Consider the following 13727-nt stretch of genomic DNA (forward strand, 5'->3'; position numbering starts at 1 on the left):
GATACAGGCATGATATCTTGTCCAGACAATATTAGCACAAAGCATTCTTTTCAAAGAAGTAGGAGAAGCTAGGTTTATTTTAAAAATTTCTTATCTGTTAGAGATACAAGTGCTTACATGAGATGATGTGGTATCTTTGCTCCTCTTTAAAACACTAGTTAGCGTAGGAATATTAAAAAAAATAAAATAGGAGCAGCCGTGAGTGGTGGCACATGCCTGCATTCCCAGCTACTTGGGAGGCTGAGGTATGAGACTGAGGTTTAGTCCAGACTTAGAAGCTTAGTAAGACCCTCTTCCAAAATAAGAAAAAAATAATAATAAAAAAAAAAACAAGGTTGGGGATGCAGCCTGGCAAAGCATTCCCGGGTTCAATCCCCAGGATTCCTAGGCTCAATACCCAGTAGTTCAAGATATATTTTTAAAATGGGGAGAAGTATATATGAAAAAAATTGATAAAATATTAATAGCAAAGCTGTGTGGTAAGTCCATGGGGTTTGTTCTATTTTATTCTTCCTTCTAGGTATGTTTGGAAAATTTCATAATATAACGTTTCTGCAAACATTTAACAGTGGCCAGTGTGGCAGAAGTCTTTCTGGCTTTGAGTTCCTTTCAATGACAGATGAACTCCTGCGATGCTCACCCCACCCCCCACTCCTCATGACTAGGCTTAGTCATAAATAGAGAAATCTTTAAAGGAGAAACACTTGGGTTGGCCCACAGGAAATGCAGAAGTCAATCTCAGATATCCCAGGCAAGGCACCCCCAGAGCACTTCCCAGGCTCACCGTGGCGGTCAGGATTGTGTGGCAGGGACTTGTAAGAACTCAGTAACAAGTGTGCACAGCTTTGAGCACAAAACGGAGGCCACAGCCCCAATCTGAGATTAGTCATTCTTGGCAAAAAGTCAAGGTAGAAGAAACAGCAAAAGCTATCTCTGGGTGAGGTCTCTACTGCTACTAGATAAGTGTCTGTTTTAATCATGTATATCTCGTTTCAAGTATTTCTAATTTTAGGGAATTATTCCAAGTATGCAGAAACCTCAGCTTCAACATCATCTGAATAAGTATACACCTTTACTATGAAATACCAGACAAAACTCAAATTGGACTGACAGACCTTTCAGATTCTTACGCTGCAGCGTGTCTCTGGCAAGTTCTGTACTCCCCCTTATTTGGGTTGCTTCAGCCATGTAGAACGTTTTGCAATTCTGGGCCAATCCTTATTCATAGTTTTTTAAATCCTACATAACAATGTAGGGAAGCTCTGAACATAAAATTTCCTTGTATATGTCCACTTCTAATTCAAGTAAAGGTAATTATAGGAAATTAAGAAAACATCTTCAAGAGAAAAATATCAGAGATACATAAAATTCTTCAACAAGGAATGTGAAAGTCTGCATGAATCTTCAAGGAATTTAAACACAACCACAACTGTCATTTTTGTAAGAAGTTCTTCAGTGTGTTACAACTTCAACCTATCAAGCCTAAGAATTCTGCTTTTAAAATGTGTAGTGGCAGACTGGGGAGATAGCTCAGCAGCACAAGCAACTGCCTGGCAAGTGCAAGGTCCTGAGTTTGATTCCTGATACCAAAAAACAAAAACAAAACATAATGGTCCACCAAAAAAAAAATAAATAAATAAAGAAAAGAAAGCAAAATAACAAAATGTTAGGGTCTGGGATGTGGCCCAGTCATAAAGGCTTACCTAGCATGCATAAAGACCTGAGTTCAATTCCCCAGCACAGCAAAACAAATTTACATCAATTAGTCAATCAATCATGCAGTGTTACTGAATTCCCGAGGAGGGACTATTTCCAATGGGAACTCAGGCTGTCAGGCACTCTTATCTTCTTTCTGATTCAAAGGTCCTATGCATCCTTTTTTCAGAAGAACAAGCATAGGATAGACTAAAATGTATTTCATTTCTAAAGCAGTTCAGGTGTGACATACTGGCAGTGCCTACGCTGCAAGTGATCACTGCACTCCTGTGATGGCGGCAGCCACTCTCATGCCCTCAAACTTAGAGTGATCACAGAAAGCCAGCCCGCACTTCCATATTATGAAGATAACTTAAGAGAACTAATCACTGCCCTGCTCCCCAAAACCCAGAGAGCACACCCCTGTGTTGATACAATGGTAGCGAAGCCACCAGGTTCAGCTACAGTCAGCAAAAGGATAGATTTGCTCAGCGCCCTTGCGGTGGGCATTGCCACAAGCTCCGCAAAGTGCTTTGTAGTTTGCCAGATGAAGAGTTAGACCAAAAGTGCAAAACTAAAAATTATTTCTGAGGCAATTCTGATAAAAGTAACTAGTGACCATTTCAGTGTAGTGTGAGAACTGGGGAGCATGTGCCGGGATCCGCAGGGGTAGTGCAGCAAAGGTATAGAAGAACCGGAAGCTTCCTCCAAGCCACGGCTTGGCTTCCTGCTAAGTTAAAACAAAAACTAACCAGTGGCTGCACTAACCGTATTTAAATGCATACCCTTGTCATCCCTACTCCAAATTTTCATTTTCCTAGAAAACAGTGTTTAGCCTTCGTCAAGAATTTCTCCTTATTTAGCTGTGTAAATGGAAGCCACAAGGTTACTATTTTGGAAACTGAGCGTGCCTGAAAGGAAGTAAGGACTGTCTGTACAGAACTTCTACAAATGTCACACTCATGCTTGAGATCTAAAGTTCTTTGAGGAGGGACTCCCAGAGCTTTTACCGAACTTCTCTCATCTGAGGGGGCAGGACAAGAGTCGTGCGCGCACTTAGGAAGGTATTGGTGGCACAAGGATGCACACGGACTGTCCCGGTCCTGGTACAACTGAGGTCATGTGGTATGGATGCTTAGGCCTGCTAACTCCTGGTTGCACTGCCTGAGCGTGTGAGACGCTGTTTATTGTAATCCCCTCAATTATTCATGCTAGCAATATGTGAAGCTGCCTACACTAACAGTGAGGCTTGTGCTCGGCTCCCCACTTTATAAATGTGAAAGAGAACTGCCTACCTGGAATTCCAGCCCCAGGAGGCCGAGGCAGGAGGATCAAGAGGACTGCTGAGTGTTCAGGCTGGCCAGAATTACACAGTGGGACTTGTTTCAAGTAAAGCAAAACCACCCACCCCACCCATGCCCGGGCCAGGGATCACTTACTCCTCGTTGAGGGCGCAGCGCCGGTTGGTGAGCGTGCCGGACTTGCGCAGCGTCTCCTTGAGCTCAGTGTACAGCTGGTCGGCCAGGGGCAGCGGGATCCCCTCCCACACCAGGATCAGCACCACGATCACAGCCGCCGAACACACGTGGCCCGCGCGCTCCCGCACTAGGCACAGCAGCTTCTCCTCGGGCGAGCTCCTGCGGATCACCTGCGGGTCGCCAGCCGCCCCGCACCCGCCACCCGACAAGGCAGGGTCACTGCGGGCGGGGCAGCACGGCTTCACTCCCCACCCCCATTCGTGCTTAGGCCCAAGGAAGGGCGACATGCGGCTGCACTGGCAACAGCCTTTCCTGCCTCTACACCCAAGAGATGCGGGGATTCACACTCCTCGGGGCTGAGCAGGCTGCATCCAAAACGCAGTCCACCTGCCATGAAAGCCAGAGCTAAAGCTGGCATGGTGCAGGTGGTGTAGGCCTGTGATTCCAGCACTCTGGGAGGCTGAGGCAGGAAGATTGCCAAGCCTGGGCTACACAGTGGGTTCTTGAACTACACAGCAAGACCTTGTCTCAGAAAACCAAACAAGCAAAACAAAAAAATGGAAAAACAAAAAACAAAAAACAAAAAAAAACCCTAAAGAATTAAGCTACAGCTAGATAAGATGTACAGGGGCTGAGTTTAAGGGCTTCTTAATGACCACATTAAAAACATTTGGCACATTTAAAAGATAAAAGACTATGTCTTCATATTTCAGGAATTTTTTTTTTTTTTTAAGCAGATAACAGAATGGACCTTCAGCTCACTACTGAAGCTTTCAATTTAACAGTCCACTCGGGATCTTTAGATGAATCTGCTTTCTTCACAGAGAACACATGGTAAATGTTGTCCTGAGCTTTGACCTGGTGACCTGACTCTCAGGGTTAATCAAAATTCCCACGATTAGGAACCAAATGCACTGTCGAGTCACACTTACCCATTTAGCAATAGGACATCCCTGAGAACTTTTGCCTTCTTTACCAGTATAGATGACTCTTTCAATCCTAATAGCTTTACCCTTCTGTCCAAACCTTAAAGAAACCCACAGAAATACACACAGACACAATTAGCACATGACTCAAGAAGCAGCCAAAATATTTGAACATTTGAGCATAATCTTATTCTATGACCACATCCTGAGAAAATGAATGGTTTAATTTATTAAAAAAGAAAACAGTTCTAAGCCAAGCAAACTGGATAATAGTCTTGGTTTTTCTTCAGTATCAAAATATACTGAAAACTGTAATGAACTGCTTTATATAACTTTGAGGGGTGAAAATAACGGGAAGGCTTATTTTTATACATAATTTCATAAGGCAAAAAATTTAAGTTAGTTTGCTACATTTGGTCTTATAAAATATGTGCTATTTTATTTTTGCCCTTTACTAAACTTAGCTGTTTTAAATCTTAAGGAATCACAGATTTTTTTGCTAGAGTTGTCCTTCAAAGGACAACTGTCATATTTTTAAAAAGGGAAATGGCCAATAATTAGTACCCAGCCACTCTGAAAATATGGGATAGTTCCAGAAATAGACTTATTTCCCTTTATGATAAAAACACTATGTAACGCTTGCTAATAATAAAAGTGCAATCACAGAAATTCACTACTTCTGCCAGGGTCCTGGCTGGGTGATTATTGAGTGAGTCTCTACATGGTAATTCAGAAGTTAATACTTTGGAACTAGAGCAAGAATGATACTGGTGTATTCCTGCTGCCCACATGGATGCTAATGGACTGTCCCCTCCATGGACGGATGCTCTACTGGAGTGATAGGGCTGTTGATGTCACTAGCAAAGGCCCTCTGCACTGATCAGCTTGCTCCTAGGGTCTTGCCGAAGTTAGCTGTCGCACAGGCAAATGCTTGCATTCCTGGGACTGACGACAAAAACAAGACACAGGGACAAAGCAGCTACGGATGGACTCTGTCTCTTGGCAACTTTCCATTCACAGTGCTAGGGGAGTGAACTCACTGCCTCCCTTCTTACACTGCTGTTCGCACCCCGGTGGCTGATTCTCATTTGTGCCTGGGTTTGCTGGCATCTGTCTCAGTGGGCAGCCCGTGCCAGCGAGCAGACGATTAGCTTTGTCAAATATTGTGACTGTCTGGTGAATGCACAGTGTGGGGTGTTGGTAACCCCAGGGGAGCTGAGCTTGCTAATAATCACTCGGTTTTACAATTGTTCACTGCGTTGTGCGGGAAGGCCGGGGAAATCTGACATGTACAAAAGGATAAACGGTAATCTGCCCTGTGCCTTTGCATTAATTACCTTTCTTCCATGATTTCTCTAATAGCTGCCACATTAGGACCTGCTCCTAGATGGGTATAAAAAGGACCTTCATCTTTTTCAATAATTTGCTCTGTTGAGATAATAGAAGATTATTATTTTAGACCTCAATTATACTAAATATAAAGGCTACATCCACAAAGATTATCCCCCAGTGCCACAGTAAGGGCTTTAAGTGACTTTCAAATTTTTCTTTCTTTAAAATGAGTAAATTGATGGACTGGTCTATTAGAAAATGTACCAAATAAGTAAGTATGTGTACATGATGGCCACTGGAAAAAATTATTAAATTACATTTCAGATATGGTACGAGAATTATTTTAAACCAATTAAGTGTGACTGAGTGAAGAAAATAGTGGAGGAATTAGAATGTATTATATGTAATATAATTTAGTTTTTTAAACTGAAAATAAAAACTTTAAAGCTAACTGGAAGTCTTCCTGGCACTTGGATATAAAAAGATTTAAAAACATTTTTTTTCCTGTCCCATCCCACCCCTCCCCTAAGTATTACTAGGTTTACTGTCAAGGGCGCCCTTTTCTGGTCATTTTCCCAAAGATTTAATTACTCTGCTTTGAAAATAAGAATATTCAACCCAGACCCATGCTTGTGTGCATTAGAGCAGTTTGATGGGAGTTGGGGTAAAAGGAAGAGGCAGTTTGCCAAGCACTGGAGATGGAGGGCTGGGACTGGCGAGGACAAGGGGCAGCCAGCCAGGGAGGCTGGAACTACCCGCGATTAGGAGGACGCAAGTGGCACTTTTACCAGCCACACAGGAGGGTCCCTCCATCATTCCATGAAGTGTACAGGGTGACAGGGCTGGTGCCATCACCTGGCACCTTTGACATTTGTCCCTTCAAAGATCTTCTACCATAGCCAAGTGGATTCTGTAGCTAAGGTCTCTGCCCATGTGCAGATCCACATCAACTGGCAAAAATGTTTCCTGATTCTCAGACCTATCACATACTCTCCATTTGAAGAAAAAGCTGTTGTCTTAAAAAAAAAAATCCCATTTTTTTTTAATCCAGAAAGATAAAATGTTAAAGAGAAAATGGAACCAAAATTAGTATGAATCACAATGTTTTTAAGTGTATAAATGGAAAAGGGGGTAACTTCATGAGCACCCAGGACCTCAGCATTAGAATTTCCCCAACTCACCAAGAATAAAGGAATAATTTCCTCATTACCCAGAAATCTGGCAGAACTACTAATATACTTAAGCTTGAATTTTTAAAAAATTGCAGGCTCCTACATTAGTTAGCATGTGGAGGTTACTCTTTAATGTTAATAGACTTTTCCTTTTTTCCCCTGGCTGTATGTCTGTCCAGGAGAATGATTTCAGAATTGAATAGGTGGAGTAATGTAAAACACATACATTTCTATGTTAAAGGGTGTAAATGGAGGGGAAAAATTTTCTGCAAAAAACATGCGAGTGAGGTTTTCTCTCACATGGCACAAACATCTATAATTTAAAAGACAAAAATGGAAGCTGCACAGCTTTATGAGCCTTTAAAAATTGCTCCCAGACTCAATATTTAAGAAAATAAAAGAAAAAAAGAAAAGGAAAAAGGAAAATCCCGTATCTGTAGACAAATCTTCTAATTCCAGGGAAGCACCATGTGCTTCGGGCCGTTTCTGGACTTACCTACGCATCGGCACGATGGGAAATCATACTGTGTTTTGGCGGGTGCATCCAATAAATTCTTTATAGAGGGATCTAGTAATTTGGAAGGTGACTCTAAGAAAGTATTGAGAACAGAGCCAGCTGTTCTTTTGGTCGGGGTCTTTTCAGAAGGAGTTGTCTGCGGCTCCGCCGCAGAGGCGTGACTGTTGAGTTCTGCCGCACTGGCTTGTCTGGATAGCACCGTGAGGGGCCCTGACGTCTCAACTTTTATTTGTTTCTGTGATTTGAGCGACAGGGCCTTATGGTCAAACAATGATTTGACCTGAAACTGCTTCAGATGCTGCTCCATGGTCTCAAGGATGCTCTTGGGCCGCGCGTGGTCACAGCTCAAGGCGGGAACCTCTTGCTTGGTTTGCTTCTTCCATGTTTTGGGATCTTGCTGCACGGACACAGGGCGCATACAGGCAGGGGGCTTGGACCCAGGTTCTAGCTTAATCGGCCTGTTCATCTGGCCATGGCAAGGCTCTGCCTGGGACTGCTTCGCTTGCTGCTGCTCGTGCCTGTGTAAGAGGTGCCACCTCAGTGCCGCGTGCTTCTGAATGTCCTTCTGGGGAGGGGTCTGCGTTGCGTTCTGTGCCTGCTCGGGCACAGGGAGAACCTTGGCTTGGTTCTGTGTCAAGTATCTCTGCTGCACCAGCTGCGCAGCCTGCAGTGTAGACGTGTCCTGGTTTCTGCTTGTATATACCTGGGGAGCTGCAGCTTGTGGCTGCTGCTGCTCTGGTTCTTGAAAGCACCTGTACAGAATACCTTGTCCCGGAGTCACATTGCTTGGAAAATATTGCATGGGATGCAAGCGTTGGGTCTTATTTCCCGCAAAGAGCTGAGAACGAATACTTTGTTCTTTATTCTCCGGAACTAAGTGTGCACCGTTGGAACGGGAAATCTGGGTTTTGCTTGGACTCGATTTCAAGACCTGCTCGTAAGGGGAATTTCTACTACTCACATTCTGTCCTTGCTCCAGTCCTGTTTGGGTGTTCTGAGTTTGGAACTCACTTGATTTTGAATACTGACTTTCCCCACTGAAGCATTCTTCCACTTTAATGTGGCCAAAGAATGACCTTTCTCCTTGCAGATCATTGTTAGCTTGGGGATGAGCAAAAGTCTGAGGCATTTGTTCTTTAGTCTTCATTTGTAATTGCTGCTGCTGCTGCTGCTGCTGCTGCTGCTGCTGGTTTTGAGGAAATTGTGGACTTTGGGGTGGTTGTGTTTGTGCTGCCTGCTTAGGGGGCTTGTGTTGCAAAAGGTGCGAGTTAGAAAGCGGCTCCGGCGCTGAAGCCTGAATATTCAAGTGCTGTTTTCCCACTGGGGACTGGAGTCTCTCAGCTTGGGGATCTGCAACTTGCTGGAAATGATATCGAGGGGTGCACAGCGCCTGCACACAGGTTTCAGGCAGGGGCTCTGTCTTGGAGATGCGGCCCTGGGAGGAGAGGAGGGGGAACTGGAGATGCTGGTCCACCGTACCTTGCAGCTGCCCGTGATTTGTGTCACCGGGGAACACCTGGGACTTCTGCTGCGCTGGCGCTGCCTGTGGGGCATAAGCTGGCCTTGAGAGCCCCCCGGGCATGGTGGAGTTTCCAGTGTACGGTCTGGAGGTCATCTGCATAGCAGGTGTGGGCTGATACTGACGCGTGGAGCACAGGGATGGCTCCTTGCATTTTGGATGATGTTCACCTTGATGAAAATGAGGGGCCTTCAACTCAATCCATCCCGGTTTCACATAGTGCTGGGCTGGGAGTGCAAGACTTTGAGTCTGTTGCTGGTCTTGATTCTGCAGAATCTCCGGCTCTTGGTGTCCTAGCTGTGCTGGGCAGGGGTCCTGCACCTCTCTGCCACGAGCAAGGACTGGCAGCTTGTGCTTGAGACGGTCTAGATGGTCTGGGGTTGGCTTTGCTTTCTCAGCACACAGGAGCACAGGCCCTGGCATGGCTACGCCATTCTGATGGACACCATTACTCTGAGGCCCCTCTGCAAGCCCCAGGCTGGGGTTGGACTCCTGAAGCGAAGGATTGGGACTCCGGGATGGTGGAGCCTCAGGTCGAGCTTCTGTTTTCACTTCGCTTAGGAGAGTTACGTTGCTTTGGTTGGGGGACTGGTGGTGATCTTCCAAAGCCACATCCTGCAGAGCAGCTTTTCCTGTGGAAGGAGGAGGAGGAGGCAGAGGAGGAGGGGGAGGAAGAAGCAACTGCAGCGGATGAGATGTGGTAGTGGCAGAGAAAGAATCCTTAGGGAACATTGAGCTTTGCTTGAAGTAAGCACCATTCGTTTCGTTTTGCTGTGAATACTGTTCAGAGCTGCTGCCAGCAGCTTGCAAGTTGCTGCTGGAGCCTGCACACAGCCCCTTCACAGACACCAGCACCGTGTTCCCGTGCGTATCACAGGTGTGCGCAGGACGCAGACAGATCTCCAGTGCTGGCTCTTGTGGCTGCAGCTGTGCCGGCCTCTGGAGGGGACAGGTATCTGGCACCGCAGCTGGCGGCCTGGCATGACCCGTGTCACAGGCCTCGGTCCCCACCGCAGCTGGCTCTGGGGGCAGCTCAGAGCCCGAGGGGTGTGGGCCCTTGATCTGCCCTGAGGTATGCGATGGGTGAGTGACCTCACAGGACGGCTCGGGAGAAGTCTGGCCGTCGATGGCATTGCTGTGAGATGTGGTTTTCTGCACTGCAGTGGAAACACAAGCTGGATCGCATTGGGACAGTGTTTTTTCCAGGAGTTCACTGTGTGCATTTTCCAGGGAAGAGGCAGAATCTGTAGCACCATTAGGTATGAGCGCTGCCTTGTTCTTCAGAAGTAACTCAATGTTCTCGTCTTGGTACTTAGCATCGTTCTGCTCCTGCTCACTCAGAACCGGATGCTCTGGGTTTTCCAACCCATTGCAGTCCTGTGTTAGAAAAGTGGCGAGATCTTCAGATGCATTTTCTAGGGCTTCGGAGCTCACGGATTCTCTGTTCTCATTCACATGGGAGGCCTGTGGTTGGCTGCTGCTTCCCGCTGGATTTCTTTCTTGGCTTTCCCCGAGGCTCTTTCTTTCTCCGTTGGCCTTTTGGTCTTGTCTCAGTTTCTTGTTTTGATGGAGCCCAGAGAGAGATGGTTCACTCACTGTGCGTTTTATGCTCCCATTTTCCAGACACCTGGAAAAGCCTCTGCCCTCGTGGAGGAAGTCAGGACTGGCGTGGCCGCTGGGGGAGACCCCAGACCAGCTCTTGAGGGTCGGCCACCTGGTGTCCCCGTTCACCTCAGGGTGAGGCCGCTCGGGGACCGGACTTCCGTTCTGCAGCTTGGCTGCCAGGGGCTCGAGCTGGCAGGCAGGAGCTGTCGTTGGGATCAGGAATGAACTGAGTGTGCTGCCCGCCACATGGCTGCTTCTGTCCTGTTCCATTAGGCTTGCTTCGGGGCCATCCACGAGGCTGCCCTCTGAGTGAATCCTAAAGGGAGGGAAACAAACACCACAATGTATGAGTGTATAACTACCCCCACTGACACGTCTCAGAGCAACGGGTGCATCAATAGACAGGAACACCCAGAGACCGCAAGGTGGGACCTCACTGTCATCGTTACAGGAAGTGACAATTGTCTTCTTAGCAACTCTCGAATATTTATGGCCAAGAAGAGCCAGAGTGGCCAAGAGCATCAGCCGTTGTGGGAGTTCAGACTGCATAAGCAACTTACTTCGCAAGTAATTCTTTCCAGTCATACTGCCAAGAGCAAGACAGAAAGATTGCTTCCACTTCCTCTAGACTTCACTCAGCTGACCCCTCGCCTACTTCTATCTTTTCTGCCTTCCTGATGTTCCTTAAACCCTCTTCCCTGCTGTGTCACAGCAATAGATGTTCTTTACCTCAATCTGATAAAAGCCATCTATGACAAACAAATACCCAACATCATACTAAATGGTCAAAAAGTGAATGCTTTCACTCTAAAATTAGGAAAAATACAAGCATGTCCACTGTCATCACTATTACTCAATATAGTTCTGGAAACATTAGCCAGAGCAATTAAACAGAAAGAATTAAAATCAATGACCTTCCCGCATATGAATAACAAGCTCACTGAGGAAGAAATTAGGGCAACAACACCTTTCATAATAGCATAAAGAAATGACATACTTAAGACTCAGTCTAACAAATGAAGTAAAAGATCTCCACATTGAAAACTACAGTACTCTAAAAAAGGAGATCAAAAAAGATAACAGAAAATGGAAAGATATCCCTTATTTTGGGCATACTCCCCAAATTTCTATACATATTTAATGCAACAATCAAAATAACAATAACATTCCTCACAGAATGAGAGAAAACATTCCTAAAATTCATTTGGAATCCAAGAGACCTAGAATAGCAAAAGCAATTCTAGGCAACACAGGCAAGGCAAGGGCATTATAATCCCTGACTTAATTATACTACAAAGCTACCATGATAAAAAAAAAAAAATGGTACTGGCAGACAGACAAACAAACAAAACAGACCCAAGGATCAATGGAACAGACTAAAAGATGCACAACTGCACGCACACTCAGCCACCTTATCTTTGACAAAGGGGCCAAACATGTTCACTGAAGAAAGATGGCCTCTTTAATAAATGGTGCTGGGAAAGCTGGCTTTCCACATGCCAAAGACTAAAACTACACCCATATGTCTAACCATGCACCAAACTAAAGTCAAAATGGATCAAAGATCTAAATATTAATCAGAAACACTAAATCTGTTGGAAGAGAGAATCAGTAGAACTATTGAAGACACTGGTGTAGGTAAAGATTTTATGAACAAAGCCCTGATTGCATGGGAAATATTACAAAATTAAGATCTCATCTTATTAAAAAAGCTTTTTCACAGCAACAGAAATAACCAAGAGTGAAAAAAAATTTTTGCCAGCCGTTCCTCAGACAAAGGAATATCTAGAGTATATAAAGAACTTAAAAAAAAGACCCTCCCCCAAATTCAAAGACCCAACCCAAAAATGGGCATCTGAGATGAATATACACTTCTCAAATGAATACAAATGGCAAATAAATACATGATAAAATGTTCAGCATCATTGGTCATTTAAGAGATGCAAATTACAAGAACACTCAACCCAGAAAGGTGAGATTCCATCTCACCCCAGAAAAATGGCTATCATTAAGAAATCAACCAATACCAAATGCTGGTGGGGCTGAGGGGGAAAAGGAACTCTTCATTGTTGGGAGTGTAGACTGGTACAACCACTGTGGAAATCAGCGTGAAGATTCCTCAAAAACCTAGGACTAGAGGCACCATTTTCCCAAAAGAATTAAAAGCATCATACCACAGTGATACATGTGCACACATGTTTATAGCAGCAGTTTGTAATAGCTAAATGTTGGAAAGAGCCCAAATGCCCATCAACATAGGAATAAATATTGGGGTTTTATACAATGGGATATGATTCTACCATAAAGAAAGCTAAACTTGAGACATTTCTAGGTAAATGGATGTGCCTTGAGACCGTATTCTTCAGCAAAATAAATTGGACACATATGTAAATACCACATTGTTTCTCTGGTGTGAGAAACTGAAGGTATAAATAAGGGTCAAATTGTATTACATTTTGGAAAATGGGAAGAAATTGTTCAAATGGGCAGGAGAAAGAGGGAGGAGGAGGGGGAAAGGAAAGAAGGGATATGAAAAATACAAATAAAAGGAGGATAAAATGAAAAAATCCTGGTGTGGTGTGGTGATGCAGGCCTCTAATCCCAGCACTTGTGAGGCTGAGCAGGCTGAGGCAGGACAGTTGCTGAGTTTGAGGCAAACATAGGCTACATAAGTGAGTTCAAGGCCAGCTTGAACTGTAAAGTGAGAACCTCTCTGCAAAAGAAAGAAAGAAAGAAAGAAAGAAAGAAAGAAAGAAAGAAAGAAAGAAAGAAAGGTTTTATAAGTAAGGAGGAAGAGGGGTTGAAGACATGGGAGAGGAATGGGGACAAAAAGAATAATCAAGATATATCATGTACAGGTAAAAGTTCTCCATGATGAATGTGGTCATTATGTATTACCTCAACTGTACCAATCAATTTAAAATAAAATTGAGTATACGGGATAAGGCAACCACTTTCCATTTGAAATACAGTCATTTTCCCACAGTCTTTCTTGGTTATATTTATTTTAAGGATGTAAAAAGAAAAGCATATTTTCCATTTCAGCTAAAACCAAAACTCTATTAAAAATAGCCACTGCTTATTAAGTAAGGCAAATGAAAAGAGAAAGACACAAGATAGAAATATTAAAAAGCAACACTGAAATTATTATTGATGGAAGCGAAGAAGATTGTGTGCTGGTAAACCAAAAGAATCCAGGGCTGGGGATTTAGCTCAGTGGCATAGCACCTGCCCGGCAAGTGCAAGGTTGTGAGTTCGATCCCCGATACCAGAAAAAAAAAAAAAAAAAACACACACACACACACACACACAAGAGAATCCAGAAGAAAACTCAGAGCTGCTGAGAATCCAGGAAAGCTGCTAAGGATACAAGCACAGCCTCCTGTATAAAAAAAAGCAACAAGTCAGACACTTTATTAGAATAAAATTCTGTAGTTATATTAGAAAAATTAATTTTCTTGAAGCAGGGTCTCAGTCTACAGT

General features: G+C 44.3%; 1 protein-coding gene across 6 annotated transcripts in view; it reads right to left on the reverse strand.

Annotated features, from left to right (window-relative positions):
• Positions 1-13727, reverse strand: part of Tet2 (tet methylcytosine dioxygenase 2) — a 77373-nt gene that overhangs the window by 29863 nt on the left and 33783 nt on the right. For 3 of the 6 annotated variants that reach the window (XM_005406227.2, XM_013505406.1, XM_013505407.1), the window contains exons 2-5: positions 7100-10560; positions 5437-5527; positions 4106-4199; positions 3135-3343 (exon numbers count right to left, since the gene is read on the reverse strand). In XM_005406227.2, coding sequence (XP_005406284.1) covers positions 3135-3343; positions 4106-4199; positions 5437-5527; positions 7100-10560 — 3855 coding nt within the window. Of the gene's footprint in view, positions 1-3134; positions 3344-4105; positions 4200-5436; positions 5528-7099; positions 10561-13727 lie in introns of those variants that run through there. The other 3 variants (XR_001231406.1, XM_013505408.1, XM_013505409.1) reach the window with 3 other exon arrangements.

This window comes from Chinchilla lanigera, unplaced genomic scaffold (assembly GCF_000276665.1).
Source record: "Chinchilla lanigera isolate Chin_1 unplaced genomic scaffold, ChiLan1.0 scaffold00095, whole genome shotgun sequence".
In the NCBI taxonomy this organism is placed as follows: domain Eukaryota; kingdom Metazoa; phylum Chordata; class Mammalia; order Rodentia; family Chinchillidae; genus Chinchilla; species Chinchilla lanigera.